At 37.8% G+C, this 25,365-nt stretch overlaps 1 protein-coding gene and 1 long non-coding RNA gene across 2 annotated transcripts; one reads left to right on the top strand and one right to left on the bottom strand.

Annotated features, from left to right (window-relative positions):
* Nucleotides 1-2,241: 2,241 nt before the first annotated feature.
* LOC131739977 (uncharacterized) lies at nucleotides 2,242-6,654 on the top strand. Its single transcript, XR_009330609.1, has 5 exons — nucleotides 2,242-2,287; nucleotides 4,340-4,429; nucleotides 5,279-5,507; nucleotides 5,833-5,892; nucleotides 6,528-6,654. It is a non-coding gene; the product is annotated as an uncharacterized LOC131739977 (long non-coding RNA).
* Nucleotides 6,655-20,147: 13,493 nt separating this feature from the next.
* LOC117417462 (G-protein coupled receptor 35-like) lies at nucleotides 20,148-24,930 on the bottom strand. The gene is made up of 2 exons (XM_034029625.2): nucleotides 24,824-24,930; nucleotides 20,148-21,171 (listed from the first exon to the last, which is right to left on the bottom strand). Exon 2 carries the CDS (start codon nucleotides 21,158-21,160, stop codon nucleotides 20,249-20,251), a length of 912 nt encoding a protein of 303 aa, XP_033885516.2. The 5' UTR covers nucleotides 21,161-21,171; nucleotides 24,824-24,930; the 3' UTR covers nucleotides 20,148-20,248.
* Nucleotides 24,931-25,365: the final 435 nt, after the last annotated feature.

Here is a 25,365-nt window from a genome sequence, read left to right as displayed (position 1 = left end):
AGGAAACTTGGAGTTTATTGAGCCCACATTGGCTTGTATCCTTGGCAGTGTTAGTCAATACTCAGTGTTTATACTATAAACCCACAATGCCATGACACTAGCACTAGTATTCTTGTTATAAGGTGGAACACAAACATAACTATGGCTTCTGACTACAGCACTATAAAGGGGAGCGCTGTACTTTTAATACATGCCTTTTTACTATTAATTGGAAGCACAAACACCAACTGCAATTCTAAAATGAATGGTTTCTAACTAAGGCTGCTTCCAAGCCCACATAGATTTAATGTAGGACGTGTTTATTGCAGATTGTGGGTGTATCTTGCTTTAAAAACAAATGTCATCAATGCTATTAAGAGTGAAAAAGTTTTTTTTATTTAACTACTGTGGGCTTCAGCATTTTACAAAAAAAAACAAAAAACAAAACAAAAAAACACTGCTAAAATGTAGCTGTTATATTCATGAACATTTTAGTTTTTTTTGTCCACTCATTTTAAAAATGAATAATATTTTTTTTTATATACATATTGCAACTTTAACTTTCAGAGCAGTGCTGGTTTTGTTACCATGAAAACCTCAAGCATTGCTTCAAAGTGTGTGATTCATACCGAAAACAAAAGCAGCCTACAGCTTTGGGCTGAAGATAAAGATTGCGTGTCTGAAATGTGTTTTTCCGAATGACATTAGCAAAGCAAAATTAGAACCATCTCAGAAGATTAGAAAAGCCACACCATATGGCTGGATATGCCTGCTGTAGGATTAGGGTTAGCATATTCAAGGGCCTGCTGTAGCTTTGGCTGCAGAATACAGACCGCGTGCACAAGTGTGACATTTCACAGAAGGATGAAAGGTAGAAATCTATTTTACAATACGTGCAGGAAACAAATCAGCGTGGCCTACGCATGAGAAATCACATTATTCATTTAGTTCTTTCTTGCTGGTTTTTTTTAATTTATTTTTTTTAGTTTGGTGGTGAAGTGTGCATTTGTTTCAAAATCTGGCTTAGTAAATGTGTACCAAAAGACTACAATTGAAAAAGCAATGTGGAAGCCTTGTACAGTATGCTGACCATTCATTTCCAATCATTTATATAGTTAGTAACCATTAGAATAGACAGGCCAAGCAGACAGCTTGGTAGAGAGGTTTAAGGGTTTCAGAGGGTTCTGTATATCAGCAATATCATTGCTGTGCTTTTAAAAATATATTATTATTATTATTATTATTATTATTATTATTATTATTATTCCTCATACGATAGCATGCATATTCAGAAGGAACAAATCCATATCGACTGAAAATTAGTTTGTAATATAATATCAAGCTTTTTTTTCACTTTATATTAAATTCAATACCAGCAATTTGTTTAAGACTCTGTAACAGCAGATACAGCGCTAGACGTTTAGGTTCACTTGCGCATTCAACTCACCAGGCTGATTTCGAAGCAGGCATACAAGCTTGAGCCTAATTCTAAAAATCGAAATGTATTATTTTCCAAGAAACTAAGAGTAAACCGCAGATCTGTAACGAGAACGATCGAATAAAACTGAAAGAAAAGCAAGTACATTTTTGATTCGAAAGATACGCTGACCGAAGCTCAGCTATTGGAAGAGTCTAGACAGCAGACAGTGGTTAACCTCTAGAAGTGTGCTAATAATAAAATAACCGTGTTGGAAAAATACGATTATCAGAGAGGAAAAAAGAAAAACAGCTGTGAAATTATAAAACTAGCAAGTTAAATGTCTGTCCTGAGCACAGTTTCCTACCTTGAAAATAATTGTATTCCTGTGCCAACAGGGCCGTTTGTGTTTTTCAGCGTGTATTTCAAAAATAATAATAAAAAAAACAGGACCGTTTGTGTTTTTCAGCGTGTATTTCAAAAGGAAACAGCAGTGCAGTGCTGTGCTAGTATGCTGGTCGGGTTACTGTAACTGAATATGCTGATTGAACACGACAAGTTGCAAGTTGAGTCAGTGCCATTATGTGTTAAGCAGTTAGTTACCTTTACATCAGACATGTGCCAGTTAAAAATAAAAAAAAACATACAAAAGTGTGTGTGTGTGTGTGTGTTTTATTATTATTTGATATTTACCAATAAAAAGAACAAATTGGACTGAGATCCTCTCGCTTAAAACACAACAAAACCTCACCAGGTAAGTGCCGTCTCAATAACTATGGAAACGGATTGTGTTTGCAGCATAACAAGCAGGAGCATTGTGTAATAATATTCAGCTGTGCAGTGATTATGTGAAAAGGGACTTTAAGGACTACAACGGATTGTAATGAGCTAGTAAGTGTTTAAAAAAGAAATTCTGTACTACTGGGAGCCTGGACTGGGGTTTTACAATGATTAATTTCATAAAGCACAATGCAAAGTGGGAAATTATGAATGGCTATTTCTTGCATACTTGTTCCACAGTGCTTGTTTGAAGTACTCATTTAAAAATACTACTATTACCAGCACTACTACAACTACAATCAATAATAATAATAATAATATAACCTGAAAAACTAAATACAGTATTGTTGTAGAAAAATCTGTTAAAAATATTTTAAATCGTTTTGGGAACCATGCAAGATTTTTTTTTTTTTTTTCCATGAAATTATTCAAACTGATTCTTCAAGATCAGATCCCCAAAGCCGCTTCTAAAGCCACGGGAATCTCTAGATTAATCCTGCTGGTGTTTCCCCCAGCAGACATGCATTGATCTCTATAAATGAAACTCTAGTCTAGTACACTGCATCCTGTGCGAGAGCAGTTTGAAAAAGGTCTTGCTTGTTACAATCAAAACCTGCTGAAGTTGAGATAATCAAAGAAGACTCTCTTATCTCTGCTTCTCCAGCATATTATGAGTTTTCTAATTTCATGGTAATGCTGCTTTGAAGTTTTGCAGTTGATCATGATTCAATCTTTATCTTTTTCAAGACAAACTTTTCTAAACTATTGGGATCTTTAGTTGGTAACTTTTATTGTATATGATGCTGTAGAGTCCCTAAGTTTACCACTGTAAATGTGCATGGTACTTTTGCTTTCCCATGATTATAATATGCCTTTACCATGGTTTTCCTTGTTTTTTGATATACTTTACCATGCCTCTCTGTGCTTTATAGTACTTATCTATGCTTAGGATGCTTTCATCGTGCTTCATTACACTTTGCTATGCTTTTAGTATGAACTTTATAAGGTTAGGCTGGTGTATCTTTCCTCTAGAACAACACTATCTGATAAAATGTTTCATCACACATTTGAACAAATAAGATGGACTACTCCAATACTCTTACAGTCATTGTCATGAATCACGGTCACCCCCAGTCTTCACTCCCACAGACCCACGTACAACACATGAGCACACAACCAGGGTGACGTCATTGTGATGAATCACAGTCACCCCCAATCTTCACTCCCACAGACCCACGTACAGCACATGAGCACACAACCAGGGTGACCTCAATGACTGTGTCTGTCTGAGACAGCACTATACCAGCTTGTGCAACTATTGAAACTACATTCTGTTACAAAATCCCTTTTTTTTGTCATGAACAGATTTTATTAGGGTGTACTCAGCTCTTTCACACTATTGCAGTTTCCTCAGTCCTCAGACCTGGCCAGTGCTAGCTATAGCTGACAACACCGCATGCTTTAGTTGATAACCATGACTTGATGTATATATATATATACACTGTATCCTGTTTTGTACAGACTAGACAAGATAAGAAAAGGTGACAGACAATTACTGTTAAATGTGGCACACATCGGCTTTTAAAAAAACTACTTATACCGTTAAATAATCTTACTCACAGGACTGAACAAATCAAAGCATTATGTAATACCTAAACATATGTGACATGCTTGTATGTGTATATATGTGTACATGTATTGTGACTGGCTCAATACAATGAACAAACATATGTTTAAAAGCATATGTATTAAGAAAATGAATCTTAACCATAGTAGTAATTAGTGACATCTATATGTTTAGTGATTTGATCAGTAATGCAAGCAAAAAATGTTATTATTCGGAACAACTGTGTTCCAAAACGGACCCTTTCTGAGCATGAAGGAAAGAAGCATGAAATGAAGCGGCTCGCAGCCTCTCTGCGTGCACTGCGGGTCTAACCACATCCTTCTTTCACTGCTAGCTCATTGTGTGCTCATTTCTACTTTGGTGTTGTTTGTTTTTAGTTGGGTTTTTTAATTTTTTTACCAAAAAAGCAGTGTTTTAAATGCTGAAGCGCCAAGTTTATCTTGTTCATAGGAATCATGGTATACTGTTAATGTTCAAATATTACTGCACCAGTTGTAAAGGTTGTATTTATTCTGTCTATATTTATTCTCTGGTAGAACTTGCTGATGGAAAGTACCAAAGAGGATCTGAACTAACCAACAAATCCAACAAGACCAGCAACAACAAAAACATGTTTCCTCTTAAAGGTACAAGTACAGGTCTATAATAGATATAATAGATATATATATATATATATATATATATATATATATATATATATATATATATATATATATATAGTAACAGGATTGCACTCACTCGGGTTCGTTGCCCCTTTAAAAATACGACCCAGCACAACAGAAATGGATTTTCAAGCGCGGTTGCGCTAATTTTTTAATCAACACAAAATCAAACAAATACAAAATCAAAATAAACACCTAACTCCTCTTGGAGCACTAACTCAACTTCCAGGAACACACTGTCAAACAAAAAGGTGCATTCCACACATGTTTCTCTCGCAGGGAGGTTTTAACCCCCTCCCTGATGTCTCACACAACCCACTATCTTACAATATATATATATATATATATATATATATATATACAGACCTAGGTTGATCTCTGGTTGCCTCAGATAGCATGGTAGAAATAGCTAGGTAGGCTATGGTGTATTACACATGCACACACACACATCTCACGAGATAAAGCTTTATAAAATAGGCTCACTGTTGTAATGCAAATATCACACAATGCTGGCGTGCTGTGCACTAGCACAGTGTACGATATAGGAGTTGCCTAGCTGTGGAGGTTGATTCAGATGGTGATCAACAACATATACAGCTTCATTTCTCTCTGGTATAGGGGCCACAGCTTTACCTCATCAGTAATATGAGGGTTTCTTTTTTATTAGTCTGTTGTTTTTTATTAATTTATGATTTGTTCATGAATTACCAAACTTTATTGTAATCCATAAAGATCTACGTATCTTGTGTTTCTCTCCCTTTTTGTTTCTTGACTTCTCTACTGTTACAGTATTGTCTTCTTATTTTTTAATAGCGATAGCTGTGAAAGACCACTGAACTGCAGGAGGGTTACAGTGCTGTTCAAAGACTCTGGATTGGCTGTCTTGGAGTCCCTATACCCGTCATGTTAAAACAGCCTGCAAAGGAACAATCACAACGATTCATTTCATCCCATCCCTGACACGCAATTAAAAACATATCAGCTTCAAGTGGACTCAAACTAAACCCAATGAATGGCTCTGCTGTAGTCATCTGTGCTCAAGGTAGTGTTTATTGCCATGTGAATGTGAATACATGTTAGTATAAATATGAGCTGTCAAGCTAATCATACTGTACTGCTCTTCTCTTGAGTGCTGATGAATTTCCCCATGAAGTAAGTTGAAACTTGCTCCTCTGAGCACGCTATCACGGCACCACAGCACGTCTCTTAAACATAAGATTTGAAATGCAATAATATTGGAAATATATATATAAATCTATATATATATATATGAGAGAGAGAGAGAGAGAGAGAGAGAGAGAGAGAGAGAGAGAGAGAGGTTTCCAGGAAGGAACTCTAAAATGCAAATATGATCATTTGATTGACAGGAACATCTTTTGGTGCAACCATCACCAGAGTTTCAGCAAGACAATGGACTCCGGATCCAGGTACATTTAACCCTACCTCTCTTTACAGTCCGTGCAATGCTTTGGGTTTGCCCTCTACCGCCTCCCTCCCCGAACCGCCATCTTATTTTTAGCTTTTAAGTTTAGAGAAAGCTGAACTATTTTGATTGGCAATCATTATACCCTCCTCCCTCTTGGCATTGCCAGCTGCAGGCATGCATGCATACTGCAGTCATAGCTTTGGGGTTGACCTGGCACCTCCATACAGTAGGTGTAAATCACACAGGAGTGATAAAGATACATTCTCAGTTTGGGTTTCCCCCAGCTGAAGGCTGGCAGTCTGTGCTGCTCCACTGTGCTACGCAGGACACATTTCCTGACACAGGAAGTCTACCAAGTGAAATACTGATGAATAAAAGAAATCAGGCTTCCTGGTTTCAGTTTAGCCAGATGTTGCTGTTCTGGGGGCCAAAGTGAAACTTTCCTGAGGCCCACATGACCATATACCGGACCCTCGCTTTCCAAAGGTACATTTAAGGCTAGGAGCTACGTGATGTTCAGAAACCCAGACATGTGTGAGTCACTGCATTTCCCCCTGGCCGATTACTCCGAGTCTGCCTGTCTCATGTGCTTCTCATGGGTGGTAAAGCTTGCAGTCTCTCTCTCTCTCATTGTAGATTCCTGTAGTTCCTCTTGTTGACCAGACTTTCCTCACAAGGCATGTGCTGAAAACCACAGCTCTGCCCAACACAGTTTCATATTACCAGTCAGGCACCATCATCTGCAGGGGTGACAAAAACTAACAAACAAGCTAAGTCTATTAAAATTGTGTGTAGTTCTTAAGAATATATGAATATATATATATATATATATATATACAGTCACCTCCAAAATTATTGGCACCCTTGATAAAGATGAGCAAAAAAGGCTATATAAAATAAACAACACAAGTAATGAGCTATATTTTATGCTCAAATATATGGGAAATCCATATTCTTTTATTCTAATACAATTGCTCAGAGAAAAAGGTTTTTATTAGCAAGTAATAACATTTTTTCTCAAAAAGATAGCTGTCAGAATTATTGGCACCCCTAAAGATTCTTATAAATAAAATCAAACAAAATTAAATCTGCATTAACATTCTATAGGAGGCTGTGTGGTCCAGTGGTTAAAGAAACCGGCTTGTAACTAGAAGGTCCCCGGTTCAAATCCCACCTCAGCCACTGACTCATTGTGTGACCCTGAGTAAGTCACTTAACCTCCTTGTGCTCCGTCTTTCGGGTGAGATGTAATTGTAAGTGACTCTGCAGCTGATGCATAGTTCACACACCCTAGTCTCTGTAAGTCGCCTTGGATAAAGGCGTCTGCTAAATAAACAAATAATAATAATACTTCTTTAAGTTCATCTTGCCTGGTAGAGGACGCAAGTGTATCTTGCCCCCACGCATAGTGAGGCAGATGGTTCAGGAGGCAAAGGGAAATCCAAGGGCCACAGTTGGAGAATTACAGAACGTGGTTGCATCTTGGGGTCACCAAGTCTCCAAATCTACAATTAGACGACACCTCTATGACAATAGGCTATTTGGAAGGGTTGCCAGAAAAAAGCCTTTATTGAGAGCAACCAACAAATGTAAGCGCCTGGAGTTTGCTAAACGGCACTGGCACTTTGATTGGAACCGGGTGCTATGGTCAGTTGAGACAAAAATAGAGCTCTTTGGCCACGCACACCAGCGGTGGGTTTGGCGTCGAAAGAAGGATGCGTGTGCAGAAAAGAACCTCATACTTACTGTAAAATATGGTGGTCGATCTTTGATGTTATGGGGCTGTTTTGATTCCACTGGTCCTGGGGCCTTTTTGAGGTCAACGGCATCATGAACTCTAGTACCAGTACCAGGACATTTTAGCCAAAAACCTGGTTGCCTCTGCCAGGAGGCTGAAACTTGGCTGCAAGTGGATCTTCCAGCAAGACGATGACCCCAAGCACACATCAAAATCCACAAAGAAATGGTTAATTGACCACAAAATCAACATTTTGCAATGGCCATCTCAGTCTCCGGACTTGAACCCCATTGAAAACCTGTGGTTTCAATTGAAGAGGGCAGTCCATAAGCGCAGACCGAAGGATATCAAGCATCTGGAAAGATTCTGTATGGAGGAATGGTCTAAGATTCCTCCCAATGTGTTCTCCAATCTCATTAAACATTATAGAAAAAGACTCAGTGCCGTTATCCTTGCAAGGGGAGGGTGCACAAAGTACTGAAAACAAGGGTGCCAATAATTGTGACACTTCATTTTTTTTGGAAATAAATTTATAATTTGAGAAATGTGTAATTTTGGTTGATTCCATTGAATCATTAATAAAGTCAAATATATTCCACATGTTGGAAAATTACAATATAGCTCAGTACTGGTATTATTTATTTTATAGTCTTTTTTGCTCATCTTCATCAAGTGTGCCAATTATTTTGGAGGTGACTGTATATATAACATTGCTTGTATGAACTTATTTGGAACAAATTATGTACTATGCAATGTCTTGCCTATGAAAATAATTTTCTCTGTTCTTGCTGCTCAATTCACTCAAACCTAAGCACTGGCTGTTTCTAATTTACAGAACCCTGAAGGACAGATTTCGGCCTAACCGCTCTCTGCCTAACTTCGTCTGCATCCGGACACTAGGGGTCACTGTAGCGTAGTGAAGCGAACAAATCCAAGCTGGTTTTCCATTCCTTGCACATGGGAACTTGCAAGCTCCAGGTTCCAGTGTGCCTACCAGGAAACACTGAGTAAACTCTTATATCAATAGTACTTGCATACAGACAGGGTCAGCTGTAGCCAGTTTCAGAGTCTCAGGAGGTGATGCAATGTGGTGTCTGCTTTACAAAAAGGGCCAGGTGAGAGAGCCTATGATCTTCTCGGACTCGATTTCCCCAAGGCTCCTGTTTCAGCATACCTGTTTTCTACTGTAGTGTGTAGTGCAACTTTTAAGAGTAAGAGTAGTGTCTGGTGCATTCAAAATTAGAGGGGTATTTTAGACCCTGTTGTGCATTGTTTGACTTAGACCTTTTTGTATCAGTTGTTTTTTATATATAGTTTTTTTTTATAAAATACCTTTTTAGGATATCTTGAAACAAAATCCTCTCTACAGCAGTTACTGCACTGTGTAATATTTCTGAATACTTATCATTTAAGGTTTAAATTAACTGTTATATTACAGTACATGACTGAGTGATACCTGCAGAGGGTACATCACTTTTAGTATTTTCAGCTTCTTTATTTTGTATTGATAAATGTTTCTTGTACCGATATGTATACATTTTAAAAGTATTTATTCATTGTCAGTCAAATTGTCTAAATTCTTTTTATGTTTACACCTGGCTGTGCATATAAGTACCTGCACTTTTTGGTTGAGAATTTCACCCCAGAACGTACCTGTAATTTTTCTTTTCATTGTTAACATCCTGACAACTTTTTACACTTATAACTTTAAAGTCTGTTTCAAAGCTCTTTTCAAAATGTCCGCTCTAGTGTTCTGGGGGTTGAGATCTGTTCTCTAAATCACTGCAGGAAAAAACGTGCTGTGTTACCTGTTTGACAATGTGGGCAATAATCCTTGCACTATTAGTGCACTAGAGCGGACATTTTGAAAAGAGCTTTGAAACAGACTTTAAAGTATAAGTGTAAAAAGTTAACATTGAAAAGAAAAATTACAGTATGTTATTTAAACAGTTGTAGCAGCATGTGGTAACGTTAACGTTATATTTTTCAGAACCCCGCTACTTACTCTTTAAGCAATAGGACCTGAAGAATTGTATTTATTTATAATTCTATATCTACTTTGAAAACAATTCTTAACTGTGATATTTGTTGTTCAATGATTACGTGACTAAAGGTGGCAGTCTTAGCATGGTCTCACTAATGTATTTTGTCAGGGTGTTTTCTATGTGTGAAATACAAATGTGCACAAAGTAGAGGGGCTGGAACCTCCGCTGGCTGTGGCTATTACTCTGAGCTTGTGTTGTGGTACACAGTGTAACGGATTTGCACGTTAGAATGGGGGCAGAAGTTTATCGTTCAACGTGCATGCAGGGCGTGAGTTTTAAAATAGTCTGCTGTAACCACATAGTGCTTGCTTGTTGAGGTTTTTTCCGACTCGAGTTTTACAGCCAAGCTACAAAGGTGCTGTATGTGTAATTACCTGTCACATGGAGTAACACACACACACACACACACACACACACACACACACACACACACACACACACACACATATATATATATATATATATATATATATATATATATATATATATATATATATATATATATATATATCGCCCCTCGCTATACTGCAGATTAGGATATATCGCAGTCCTCGAGTTAGCTCTCAATTTTTACTGTCTAACTGTGAATGCCTTAGCCGCAATATACATATCTCTACCTGTCTGTCTGCTATCTCCTCCTCGATGCACTCGCATCACCTCAAACTCAACCTCTCTAAATCTGACCTCCTTTTCTTTCCCTCCTCCTCCTCGTCCCCCTCCTCTGATCTCTCTATCTCCATTCCTCTGGAATCTACCACACTCTCTCACTAAGAACGTCGGAGTCACCCTGGACCCCTGCCTCTCTTATTCCCAGCGCACCTCCACTCTGGCACGGACTTGCCAGGAGGCTGTGTGGTCCATGGGTTAAAAAAACGGGCTTGTAACCAGGAGGTCCCCGGTTCAAATCCCACCGCAGCCAGTGACTCATTGTGTGACCCTGAGCAAGTCACTTAACCTCCTTGTGCTCCGTCTTTCGGGTGAGACGTAGTTGTAAGTGACTCTGCAGCTGATGCATAGTTTACACACCCTAGTCTCTGTAATCGCCTTGGATAAAGGCGCCTGCTAAATAAACAAATAATAATAATAACTTGCCGATTCTTCCTGAGCAACATACGAAGAATCCGACCCTTCCTCACCAACTACGCCACCCAGTCCACGTAGAGGACTTATATTGGACCCTGACGCCCCAGATAAAACGAGTGAGTGGTTGTACAGTATTTGTTAGCCTATTTGTTTTTTTATGGGTCTCTCGCTATATAGCAGATTTATATTGGACCGTGACACCCGCGATATATCGAGTGGGTGCTGTTTGTGTGTGTGTGTGTATATATATACACACAAATAGCACCCACTTTTATGCAGTACACCCCCTTCCGGGTAAAATGAAGAAACAAATATCCGGAAGGGGGGGTATTTATTTAGTGATTCCCAGACATTTAGTAAAAAAAAAAAAAAAAAATGTCGCACTTCCAGTAATTCATCATTCTTAAAAACGGAACACATTTTGGTCACAGCTGCTCTGACAGAGAGCTAATTAGCATGATTTGCATGTAGGATAGGATCGCAAGTGGTCAGAGTGGGGTAAAACAGGCAACAAATCTCCCACCCCTATCAACCGCAATTAGGTTAATTATATGTAATGTGACCTATCCTGATTAAAGACCAGAATGCATCCCTCCACTGCGCCGGGGTGAGGAGTATGACAGAGACTCTGGTCATTCTTCCTCGCTGGTCAGCCAATTAGAGGGTTGTTACAGACACAAAACAAACCTCGTCTTTCCTTTTCACCCATTTACGTTCAATTACCTGAGAAATATAGCTAGGCTATGCTGTGCTGTCCCAGGCAAACAAGCTTGCTAGTTAAATATAAAGGGATCACTGTTTTAACCAAAAATCTGTAACATAACCTCAGTTGCAGACCTATACTTGATAATAATTTGTATACCCTATACAAATTATTATCAATGCATGCATAAAAGCAAGGCAGCACTACCATCAACATATGGACCTTTTGAAGACAGAACAGTTATTACAAAAAGTACAGAGCCATTGCACCACCTGCTGGAAGGATAGAAGCATAACCAAAGGCTGCACTTGATTCTCATCTTTTATAAACCTTATTTAGCAGTGTAATCTGTTTGAACGTGTCATTGTCGGCTCATATTTGAAAGCTCAGCTATTTCAATTTAGATTATTATTAATAATAATAATAATAATAATAATAATAATAATAATAATAATAAATCCTTTGTGCCTGTCCGGACTATCGTAACTGCCTGGCATTGAACATACTGCACTTCTTAATTCCTTTCCGTGATCTTTCAGCTGGCGCCCTCTGGTGTCTTAAAGGAGGAGTGCAGATTGTAATATTGTTTATTGCAGTATCGTCATAATAATTATCAAGCTTACTATTGTTTTAGAAATTAATTTTTCTACAATAAACATATTTAAATAATAAGGTGAACACTTATCGTCCTTAACCAGTTGCTTTCCAATTAAGTTGTAAAGACGTCCATAGGCCAGCGTAGGACAGCTTCATAATTCTTCTGAGACGGGAACTTGTGATAAAGACTCTCATCTCGCTAAACCTAAAGCACATCTTTATCAGCAGGCAGGCAGGCAGGTATAGAGTCTAGTGCTGCTCAACAGAATGTAAAAGCTTGGGCTGCAGTTCAAGATTTATTACTCCACTAGGTGGCAGATGATGCTGGTCTCTATTTCCTTTTTGCAAGCATGGACATGTTCAAAGATAATCAAATAAGTACATGTTATATCCTGTGGTACTGCAGTTATTTACTGTGCCTAGTAAAACCTTTTCAAAGTTGTTGAAGCTGCATTGCAGTACAGTAATGTACGGTAGATCGTTTACAAGGCCAGTCTCTGAACACAACAGAGAAAGACACCATTACAAGGCAGGTTATTGAGTTTATTATTATTATTATTATTATTATTATTATTATTATTATTATTATTTTAAAATTGGGTGTAACGCCCATGTGTTTAGCTTGTGAAATTCTCATCTAAGGAAATGAAGAAGATAAATAAGATTGTGTAACTGTCCTTTTGATCAGAAGACTTCAGTCTGAATGGAAACAGCAATGAAATGTGAGCCTGAAAACCATAAACCTTTCTGTGGGTTTGGTGGACTTTTAGGTATAAATATTAAGAAAGGTTTTGGTTTAAATAAAAAATAGCAATGTAGGCTACCAAACCAAATACCCTTTTTTTTTTTTTTTGGTTTGGTTTGTCTTTATAAATATAGAGAAATATTTTGAAAGAAAAGTTAAGTGGCTGCATTCACAGACAGTGATTAGCATTAATCATGATCTTACCAAAGCTACTGTGAAGGAATGTACCCGTATTCTAACATTAGTGCTATTCAAGGTTAATGTATGAAACCGGCTAGCTTTAATATGAAAGAAGACACCTGAGTCTCCCATTCCTGTTCACTTTCTTTTTCTATGCACGGGTCATTTAGTAAATTTAATGTGATTGTGTGTATTTTCTGTAAATAAAAGTTTGATTAATCTGAATTTAAGTTTGGCAGGGATGAGGTTAAAAATCTCATCCCTGTAAACATAAGTGTGGAATGAGGCTGTTCCCCAAATTGATTAATTGAGTGCCAGTTTGGGGATGGCCAGCTGTGTAAAAGAGGAGCTGGGAGCGAGGGAGAGAGCTCCCTGGATGGTTGAGGGAAAGGACTGGGAGCAGCAGGGTGTGATTCTTGGATAATTGAGGGAAAGAACTGGGAGCAGCAGGGTGTGATTCCTGGATAATTGAGGGAAAGGACTGGGAGCAGCAGGGTGTGATTCCTGGATAATTGAGGGAAAGGACTGGGAGCAGCAGGGTGTGATTCCTGGATAATTGAGGGAAAGGACTGGGAGCAGCAGGGTGTGATTCCTGGATAATTGAGGGAAAGGACTGGGAGCAGCAGGGTGTGATTCCTGGATAATCGAGGGAAAGGACTGGGAGCAGCAGGGTGTGATTCCTGGATAATCGAGGGAAAGGACTGGGAGCAGCAGGGTGTGATTCCTGGATAATCGAGGGAAAGGACTGGGAGCAGCAGGGTGTGATTCCTGGATAATTGAGGGAAAGGACTGGGAGCAGCAGGATGTGATTCCTGGATAATTGAGGGAAAGGACTGGGAGCAGCAGGGTGTGATTCTTGGATAATTGAGGGAAAGGACTGGGAGCAGCAGGGTGTGATTCCTGGATAATTGAGGGAAAGGACTGGGAGCAGCAGGGTGTGATTCCTGGATAATTGAGGGAAAGGACTGGGAGCAGCAGGGTGTGATTCCTGGATAATTGAGGGAAAGGACTGGGAGCAGCAGGGTGTGATTCCTGGGTAATTGAGGGAAAGGACTGGGAGCAGCAGGGTGTGATTCCTGGATAATCGAGGGAAAGGACTTGGAGCAGCAGGGTGTGATTCCTGGATAATTGAGGGAAAGGACTGGGAGCAGCAGGGTGTGATTCCTGGATAATTGAGGGAAAGGACTGGGAGCAGCAGGGTGTGATTCCTGGATAATTGAGGGAAAGGACTGGGAGCAGCAGGGTGTGATTCCTGGCTCTGCTATTCTTGCCATTAGCTTGCCACAGTACGTAGAAAACAAAATGCAGTTTAATTTAATGCAGTTTTATTCAGTTGTTTTATTCATTATTTTTCACATTTTAACAGTCAAGAATCTGTTTATATACAGAAACATGTTACATATAAGTACTTAAAATCGTGAATGAATTCAGGTACCCCTTTGACACATTTTTAATTATTAAGAGTTTGACTAAAAAACCCAAATAAAACATGTTTATGTTAAGTGTAACATACTGTAGGCAGGACATGTAATGTGGTACAGTTCATTCATTCATGTTTTTGAATATATTTATTGGGCTTGCATTTCATTATATACCAAAAGTCAGTTAAATACATTGAAATACAGTGCTTTAAATGCTATATTGAGACAACAGACGGAGAGCATATAAAAAGGTCAATAAGCACTAACTAAAGACAAAATGGCCCGTTCCACATTATTTTTAAATTTATATAGCCAAAAACATTTTCTTGATTTGTTTAAAAAAACAAAACTCAAGCACAAGAGAAGCTCAACATAAAGAAGACAACAAAGGCCTAGAGCCTAGCGCTTGGTGACATTACAAGTGCAGGTCAGAAACGGTTGCAAATGTGTTCAAACGTGTGTCAGTGTAGCCACAGATCTGACTGTCAGTATTATTTCTGCAGCTTAAGTTCTTGCCTGACAGCTCTGATTCAGTCAGCATGTAAGAGCTGGGCATGAAGTAGTGGAGGTGGTACAGTAAGTAACACACACTCGTCAGAATCCGGCAAGCTGCTCCAAAGCAGACATGTAAAAAAATAGTTTGCAATCATGTAAGAACACATAACTCAGAATGAGACCATATAGGAATTGCTTTTAGTAATTTATCAGCCATCAGCCTGTGAAAAACTCGTTGGGTCTGATTTTCAAAGCTTGGTGCTGTAACTTATGTGGCCAACTTAAGCTGAATGTCCTGTTATTTTTCCTCTTAAGTGTTTCTTCAGGTTAAGGGTCTGCAAAAAGCAGCTTAACACGCCTCAGTCCACCCCTCAGTAGTGTGTATTGTACTTAAAAAAGGGCTCTACTTAAACGAGTCACTGAAGGGTTTACACAGCCTGTCATCTGCACACAAAATGCAGAATATTTACATTTTGGGTGAAACAAAAATACGTTTATACTTTTAAAATTGATAAGTGGGTACATTTTCACCACATTCTCTTTATAAAATATCATGCACTAATATCACAAAGCTTTTGGGTTTCATTAAATGAATTGTATAATGCAAGTGAACCTCTAGATGGTAGCACATTGTGTTATTTACATTATTGGGATTAACTACATAACATTTAATTTTTTTAAATATATATACAGTATATATTTAATATAAAATGTTATATAGCTAATCCCAATATATATATATATATATATATATATATATATATATATATATATATAGATAGATAGTTAGATAGATATATATATATATATAGATAGATAGATGCAATTTAAAAAAGGGACCACGCCTTCCCTCTGTGTTGTGTTTCAACACCAATGCAGCTTGAAATGAATCATAAAGGATGCAACATTTTTTGTCTTGTGATACTGAAGTGCTTCTGAAGTTTACTGATGGTTATCTGCGCTCTTAATCCGATTTCCGTTAAACTGTGTGAGTGTTAGATTTCTATCAGTAAATGAGCATTGCAGTTTTGAGAAACTCATTTACCAAGGATGGCAACGGTATAGGGTTTGTAAGGGTGGGCCAAAGGTTTTGCATCACCTAGAATTGTAGGACGGACACATAATTTAAAAATAAAAATTATATGAACGTAATTTAGATCTTTTATTTAACATGAAATCAAAGAAACTACTAAATGATATTGCAAAAATCTACTGGAAGCCACACAAGTAGTACAGTATTTCATGTTAGATTTCAAAATGTCAGATTTTTTCCTGTCTGTCAGTTTTTTGTTAAGTATCTGGAAAGCAGAATGTAATTCAGTATGTTAGCATAAAATTATTCAGCAGGTTTCATTCCACTTTGTTAATTCTGTAGGCTGTACAGTGGTTTTATCTGGAGTCTACAAGATGTCGGTAGGCCTTTTATGCTATCTGGGACCAGTCTTCTTTCAGAGACTCACTGCACAATGGCTTTGGTCATGTTTATATGATGGTGGTCTTTATTTACTGCTTCCCTGGCCAGGTCTCACTTGTAGAAAAGATCTTTCATCTCAATTGATTTGCTGCTGTTAGTTATTTTTACATGGCTTCAGTTGACTGAAAAAATGCATTGACTTTCTCTTAAGACTGGTATAGTACAGTGCATACACTCCTGTACTACTATACTCTGTTATGTAACCCTTTTACCACCTAGTAATGTCTAAAAAACTTAGCTGTTCAGTTGTGGTTTCCATTGACGCAAAATCTCTTTGAAGACATCCAAGCAGCAGTTGGCGGTGAGGCAGCTGGACATACCCATGAAGGACTGCAGGTCCTGAAGGACAGTGCAGTCACCAGGATGGAACGTCTCAGTTAAGAGCTTGATGAAAAGGCCCACATGGACAGGAGTGAAGCAGACGAGAAACACAACCACGTTTGCAACCATCATGTCTATGCGTGTTCTTTTCTCCAGCTCACATCCATGTGGTCCAACAGGACACGGATATTCTGGGCAGAACAGAAAGTTATTACTGCTAGCGGCACACAATATCCAAAGATCTCCAGAACCAGTAAGAAGGAAAGTGGCACAGGTTTGAAGTTATTACTTTGAAAACATTTATAAAGCTTACTCCTTTCACTTTCTCTTCTTCAAAAATATCCTCCACAAAGAACACAGAACTCAGTGACCATACAGCAAGCCATATAAGGAAGCGGACATGGACTGCTTTCCTCACTGACCTGGTGTCTGAGGCACTGAGCAGATGCTTGATTGCAATGTATTGAGCAACACTAATGGCAGTCACGGCAACACATCTCAGAAGCTATATCTTCACTCATGAGGCAGATTGTTTCAGACCCTGTTAAGACTGCTCATAAATGTTGCTTATTTCTGCATTTTCTTTTGTTGTCGTCGCCCCCTGGAACGATGGTCTGAAATGTGCAGTTTTGAAAGAAACACATATTGTTGCAAACATGCAATTTCCTTTTAAAACATGGTATGTGATACTACACTAGGTTAAAGAAATCTTTGTTTGCAAGCTGTGCTTTTGGAGTATGCTTCAATTCTGGGTCATTTCACTGGGAGAGTACAATTGTTCCCCGTTCTTTCAGGGCCTTGTTTCCAGGAAGTAAAGCAGCAACAGACTTCCTGGAAGGCAAGGCAGTCAGCCCTGTTCAGTACCATACATCATGTTTTAAACTGAAAATACATGTGTGCTTCAAAACTGCACATTGAGACCTGCATCGCAAGTGTCTAGTTTATTATCTATTGTCTACTGTATAACTAGAATATGTGTGTGCTTTTTGTGGGCTATTTAATGATTATGGACATTTTTCCTTATGAAACAAGTTTGTGTTCCTGTTTTTTTAATTGAGATGTATTTAATGAATTACAATTAACATAGAATTTCATGACTCAAATTTTAAATACATTTTCTTATAGGCTCAGATTATTGTTATGTTTTGGATGCACATAAGTGGTTTCTTACAAAACTAGCTGTATAACATTAACATTGTGGCACTGCACTGTCTGGAACTAAGATCCTATTGAAAAGCAATGCAGAATTGCTTACCTGAAATATACTGAAAGATCATGTGCAATAAAATATGACTGAGATGGAGTTTTACAGTCTCATTCAGTATGTAGCCGCTGTCTTTTGATACATGAGAAAGGAAGCTGTGTTGAAGGGAAGATGCTACTGGAACATTTGTAATTAGACAGGCTTGTACTTTTGCAGAAGCCCCACCCAGTCCTGTTTAATGTACATTGTTTCATTTTAGACAGAGTGTGCTAAAGCTTATGCAGGAACCTGTAGTGGTTAGGTAAAACTAGAATAAGCTGCACCACACTTAAGATGACACTAGCCGAAACATTTGGTCTGATTGAGCATTTCGAATTATGGTTGTAGAGTGCTGCACTAGAAAAAATTATGAAAAACTGATACAGTATACTTTTGAAGCAAGGATCATCAATTATTGCCTTGCTTAATACCTGGTTCAAGCAAGACACAGTGTGTTTAAAGGAGTTTTATTATAGCATCACAGAAACAAAAGACTGAAGTGACAGGCTAATAATAAGATGGGACCCACACTATTATGTGCATTTGCATCTGCTGTAAAATGCATCCTAGTAAATAATTACATGAAGCAGTCAGAATTTGAAGTGTCTGATATACAATAGAAACAAAATGCCTTTTAACACTTTAAAATACCCAGTTATACAGTATTTGCATGCACAGACATTGGTCTGCACGTGCAAACCCACTTACAACATTTACACCCTATCTTTTATGAAAGAGAAATACATCCAATAACCTTAAATTGCTTTCATTCTATTCTGTTGTTTGTTTTCATGTTATTTCCCCACTGTATTGCCTATAGGCTTGTCACTTTCACACTGTCTTTAAAATAATGTTGTTTCTTCACACCTACAACTCTGACCAAAAGTTTTGGATCATCCTATAACCTTAACACATTTTGCTTCTTTATTATTATTATTATTATTTATTTCTTAGCAGACGCCCTTATCCAGGGCGACTTACAATCGTAAACAAAAATACATTTCAAGAATCACAGTACAAGTGATAATACAATTAAGAGCAAGATAAAATACAATCACTTAAAGTCGAATGAAACCTGCTGAATAATGTTACATTAACATATTGAATTGCATACCGCTTTGTAGTTTTCCCGTACACTTATTGAAAAACTAACAAAAATTAAAAAATGTGACATTCTGATATCTAACATGAAATACTGTACTACTATTATGGTTTTTGATACACTTTTGTGATATCATGCTGTAGTTTCTTTGATTACATGATGTTAAATAGAAGATCCAAATTATGTTCATATAGTTTTAATTTTTTATTATATCTCAATCCTGGAATTGCTGGTGATGTACAACTTGTGACCATAGCTGTACACTACTCTGCATGAAGATTCTGATACTATCACAAGTGTAATGTCTGAAACAGCACTGATAAGAAACTGTTTAACAGGCATATTATGAATAGCAGCCCTCAGCACATTTTACTCTCATAGTCGCATACTTTTTTACAATATTTTTTTTAACAATTAACTGATAACCACAAGCAACCAACACATCTACCATGATACAGAAACAATACTACATATTTAAATATTGTATACAAAATATTTACACTCAAAGTACAATATTACATCAATTAGATGGAGTAGTGGTCAGGGCTCTGGACTCTTGACTGGAGGGTTGTGGGTTCAATCCCAGGTGGGGGACACTGCTGCTGTACCCTTGATAAAGGTACTTTACCTCGATTGCTCCAGTAAAAACCCAACTATATAAATGGGTAATTGTATGTAAAAATAATGTGATATCTTGTAACAATTGTAAGTTGCCCTGGATAAAGTGTCTGCTAAGATATATATTTATATATATTTTTTAAATTTAGTCTATGTGTCATGTGATCCACTAGACCAGGGATGTCTGATCACGGTCCTGGAGGGCATTTCCACTCCAGGTTTAACAGGTAAAATGAGATAATGAACTACTTCAGGGTCTGGATACCAGGTTTAATTCATTCAAAGCAACAGTTCAGAACTAGGCTGGAAAAAAGACTATGTGTGGAAGAGCCAACTTAGCCACCCTTGCACTAGACCAATATAAGCTGGGAGAGAGTCACACTATTCGTGAGGGGCATGAAAGTGCAGTGCAGTGGCTGTTGGCAACGCTTGCAGAAAATGACCACAGCTGCAAGACAGTCATGAGCAAAGCATATATATATATATATATATATATATATATATATATATATATATATATATATATATATATAGACATCTTGATTATGGAAATGCTTTAGGAAATTCATCAAAGAGATGATCTTTTGCCATGTTAATTATCCCTTTGTGGAGAAGTCCGCACAGAAGATGATAAAAAAAACTCCTTTGCCACAAAATAATAGCACACTGCGTCCAAGCAGCAGTTGGTATTGGTGATGCAACTGGAAACATGCATGAAATTGGCCATTTGCTGTTGAAGACTGCAATTGGAATGATCTAAAGTTTTAAAAAGGTGCTGGAGAAACATTGCAATGTGGATGGGGGCAAAGCAAATGAAAAAGACGACCAGATTTGTAGCAATGACATGAATGCCCCTGCGTTTTTCATCTCTGCGTTCTGAGCTTATGTCTTTTGACAAAGAGTGGATAGCTTGCGTGGAACAAAATGTCAGTATTACAAGAGGCATGCAAAATCCCACTATCTCAATGAGCAAAATTGATTTGAAGGAGAGACCTGTGGAAGCATTACTTTGAAAACATTTATTCTGCAGTTTGCTGTCCTTGTGCTTGCTGTCTGTGTTAACCATGACACTGAATGAGCCTATGATCAACCATATCATAAGGCACACGGCTGCTGCTTTCAGTGGCGACCGGAGGGTTCTAGCTCTAAATGGATGTTTAATTGCGATGTAGCGGTCAACACTTATAGCGGTGATTGTGAGGATGCTCACATACATGTTCACGTAGTAAACTGAGACCAAAAGCATGCAGAACTGCTTTGTAAAAATGTGGTGATATGTTGCCATCTTAAATGGCAGGGAAAGGAGAAGGATGAAGTCAGCAATTGCCAAGTTAGTCATGTATATTTTGGTTTCCGTCCATTCTCTCAGTTTGCAGCACAACAGGAAAAGGGCTGCAGCGTTGAATAATAGTCCCAGAATTAAAACTGGTATGGAGATCACCATCTGGAATGTCTCCACGGCCCTTGGCATGCTGATATTGCAGAGTAAGGCTGTATTATTCATTGCTGTCCGTACTGTAAAATAATTGAAGATAATTAAGCATTGGGATGTTGCTTTAATGCAGACTGTTCACAATTTAAGGGTAGTTGATAGCTTTTGAAATTCAAGGCTGGCTTCCTGTACTGCTGTTTCCAACAGTGTTGCATCACCCTATAGAATTAACACTTTTTGCTTCATAAAGTCAATGTCTTAATCCTAAAATTAAGTGATGCTAAACTTTTGGCCATAGCTGTACATGACAAGAAATATCTTTGTGGTTGATCCACTGCCATGATAACAGCTTACAATATCTCACCCCTGGTGTGAATGCTCACTTAGCTGTCTATCTTGTGAAACCACTGCTATTTAAAAACATTTGCAGTATCATATATCAGCATTTCTATTTAACTCTAAGGTGCCAATGAAGGTGCTTGCCCTGATGTACAATGTTTTATATGTCTCTTAGGATTTAAAGGGCTTGCAGTGCTGGTGAGTTTTATCTCACACCAGGTATGTTTGCATGAGAATAAAAGACCCAAACAGACAAAGCGACAACAAGACAAATACACAAAATCCAATTACAGCAGCTACCCAATTAATGTTGCATTGTTTCTGATGAATAATAATAATAATAATAATAATAATAATAATAATAATAATAATAATAATAATAATAATAATAATAGCGCTCTGGTGACATTACACCACAACAATTTTTTTTTCTTTGGTTCCTGGGTAGTAAGTGTTATTTCCTAATTGCTTATGCCTCAAAAGTATAGAAAATGGCTATTATTCCCCACAAACTTTGCTTTTGTGACCAGGACAGTGATATTTTGAAATTTACCTATTTTCCAGAACATTCCAGATAGATTCAGTGCTGAGTAAACTTGGAGTAACTTCTAGAACTTTCTAGAACTTTCCAGTAATATAAATAGTAGTATAAATACAGGGGCCTTAAGCCCACCAGTTCAGTTTAGTTCCAGCTGCCTAAGTGGATACATATCTGCATTTTTCTGAGATGGCATCAAGAGGCTGCAAGCATCCGGCAGACGCATTTTGCTATGTCTGCGGCCAATTTATCAAGACAAGAGCGAAAAAGTACTCTGTGGAAGCATCTGCTAAGATGTGTGAGGCCTACAAGGCATATTTCGGCATGCCTGTCGGGGATCAAGACAAACCCTGGGCACCTCATTTCACCTGCGAGCACTGTAAAAAAACTCTGGAAGGTAAGATGGACAATTGTTGCTCGGAATTTTATGTTATAAAATTTGTTAAAAATTTTAAAATTGTAAAAGTTTTTAATTTTAAAATGTTTTACAATTTTCAATGTTATTGAAAAAATATATCATATATGAAAAATGGTGCGAGAATCTCTTACACATTAGTCATGGGTGAAATAAATGTATTTTTGTAGGATGGTACAGAGGGGAAAAGAGAGCCATGACGTTTGCTATCCCAAGAATTTGGCGGGAACCCACTGACCACTCAAGCGGACCGAGTTCTCTGTGGGGAGGAACAACGTCAAGTGGGAGCCACTGGTGGACCCCCGGAAGGTGCTGATGCCACCACTGCACATCAAATTGGGCCTTATGAAACAATTTGTCAGAGCTCTAGATAAGGAGTCGGCAGCCTTCAAGTACCTTCAAGACTTCTTCCCTAAGCTGTCTGAGGCAAAGGTCAAAGCCGGTGTCTTCGTCAGACCACAGATAAAGAAGATCCTGGAGTGCAATGAATTCCCCAAGAAGCTCACTAGTAAGGAGAAAGTGGCTTGGAACAGCTTTGTCGCAGTGGTTTGGAGCTTCCTGGGCAATCACAAGGCCGAAAACTATGTGGAGCTGGTTGAGACTCTGGTGAAGAACTACGGCACAATGGGCTGTAGGATGTCCCTCAAAGTCCATATCCTTGATGCTCATCTTGATAAATTCAAGGAGAACATGGGAGCGTACTCGGAGGAGCAAGGCGAGCGCTTCCACCAGGATATACTTACTGGACTTTGAATGCCGCTACCGAGGACAGTATAACGAGAACATGATGGGAGACTACATTTGGGGGCTGATTCGTGAAAGTGATTTACAGTATAATCGTAAATCTCGAAAAACTACTCACTTCTAAATCTTTTGTAGTCATTTTTGTATTACTTTAGTATAAATACATGTTAATTTGGATGCATATGTTGTTTTTTTCTGACTTTATGTGAACGAAAAGACACAAATTCGCCCGTTTTCTCATTGGAAATAGGTAAATTTCAAAATATCACTGTCCTGGTCACAAAAGCAAAATTTGTGGGGAATAATAGCCATTTTCTATACTTTTGAGGCATAAGCAATTAGGAAATAACACTTACTACCCAGGAACAAAAATTGTGTTACATAGTGTTATCAATGCAGAACTAGCAGAGTTTATTTGTAACAGTTGAAGACGTGTTGCAAAGAACATTGGAAAACCACATTTTGAAAAAATCCAAGTTATTTTTTCAAATGAGATTTGTTGTAATGAATGGATATTTAGTAAATAACAGACCCCGTTGATTTGTTGCGATATGTTAGTTTAATAATAATGGGCTATGTGCATACTTAAAATGACCATGCTGTGTTTGTCTGTGTTCAAAAACTGTCAAGGCTTGCTAATAAAAAAAGAGCATAGGGCTATGGATTCTACAGCACTCATTCTATTAGTGTATTAATCGCAGTGTAAAAATGTATTAAAATAATATAGGCACTTTAAAATACTAAGTAATATATATTATGTTTGGATTTGCTCATTATTAAATATTACAAAAAAGGGGTTACTGGCATTACTACTATCAGCCCCTATACTGAAGCTGTGGTTAATGCCCCAATGGGTTTGACAGGGTGTAACAGGGTGCTCTTTACAGCGAAGGGACTCACTTTATAATACCTTGTTGTCTCTTAAACAAAAAAAAACAACTGGCATTAAAGGACAATACGGTCAATCGTACAGAAATCCACAGTCTATTCCTTTCTAGCTGAACTATTTGGTATGAAAGTACGTCTGGCAAATCTACAAACCCTGTGGCTTACAAACCCTGTGGCTTACAAACCCTGTGGCTTACAAACCTTGTGGCTTATACCTTGGAGGCAAACTGTTAAATAAAAGGTGCCTTTAACCTGGGCTTGTTTTCTGTTTGTTTTGTAAATGATCACATCCGCTTTCTGAGAATAGTTGTATAATTATACCGAAAAGCACTTAATTAGATGCATCATTAGGTAGTTAAATTTAAATTATAAAATGTCAATGTTTCATTACTGATAAAAATATTTATTTACATATAACAACTAACTGAGAGTACTAAATCGAGAGTAAATGAACTAATTTGAAATATAACAACCTACTGAGAATTGTGCCCTATGGGCTTCTAAAAGGCTTTCACAGAGATTGTTATTTTTACGCAAGCACAGCAGGAATCACTAAACTTACTGGCACGGCAGTCTAAAGTGGTTAAATACATGGAAAAAAAATACAGTGGTGATTTCCCCTCTCCTCCATCTTTTCTAAACTGGTACTGTGAATAATTTGTTTGTGGGTATCTGAAAAGTGCATTTGTGTTTGCTGTTAATTAGTGTACTAATTTGAACATGTTTTCCTTATTCATATATTTCAAATCAACTTTTAGCACATTACAATCTTTAGCTTTATTAGCGGATTTAGTCATGTAAAAATCCTTACCTGACAAAGGTAATAGAAATAGAGGTGTGATGGAATAAAGATCTGTAGTGTACGGATACTGCGAGTTCCACAGGGTTAATAAGATGATGAGCCTTTAACACTTTTATGTAGACACAGCACAGTCACTAAAGTTATTGGCGTGGCAGTCTAAAGTGGTTAAGTGTGTAAAAAAAAAAACAGGAAATAAAATGGACTGAAAACACCCATGTCACTTCCTACATGATAAGGACATATTCGTTATCATTTTTAATCTTGCTCTAAATACTTATCTGTACTTCACTCTTTCTGGCAAGTCTTTTTGTTCACTTTCGGATGTGCTGATTATTTTTATTTTATTATTATTTATTTCTTAGCAGACGCCCTTATCCAGGGCGACTTACAATTGTTACAAGATGTCACATTATTTCACATTATACAGATATCAATTTTTTACATAATTTTTGGATCCTCATGCTTGTAGTTGTAATTGGGCAGCAGTGTGGAGTAGTGGTTAGGGCTCTGGACCGGAGGGTTGTGGGTTCAATCCCAAGTGAGGGACACTG

Source organism: Acipenser ruthenus, chromosome 12 (genome assembly GCF_902713425.1).
Source record: "Acipenser ruthenus chromosome 12, fAciRut3.2 maternal haplotype, whole genome shotgun sequence".
Taxonomy (NCBI): domain Eukaryota; kingdom Metazoa; phylum Chordata; class Actinopteri; order Acipenseriformes; family Acipenseridae; genus Acipenser; species Acipenser ruthenus.
The sequence above is the reverse complement of the archived record's forward strand: the minus strand, read 5'-3'. Positions and strand labels throughout refer to the sequence as shown.

Coding starts and splice junctions, on each gene's coding strand:
- LOC117417462 (XM_034029625.2), bottom strand. CDS start 21,160: ATGAATAATACAGCCTTACTCTGCAATATCAGCATGCCAAGGGCCGTG.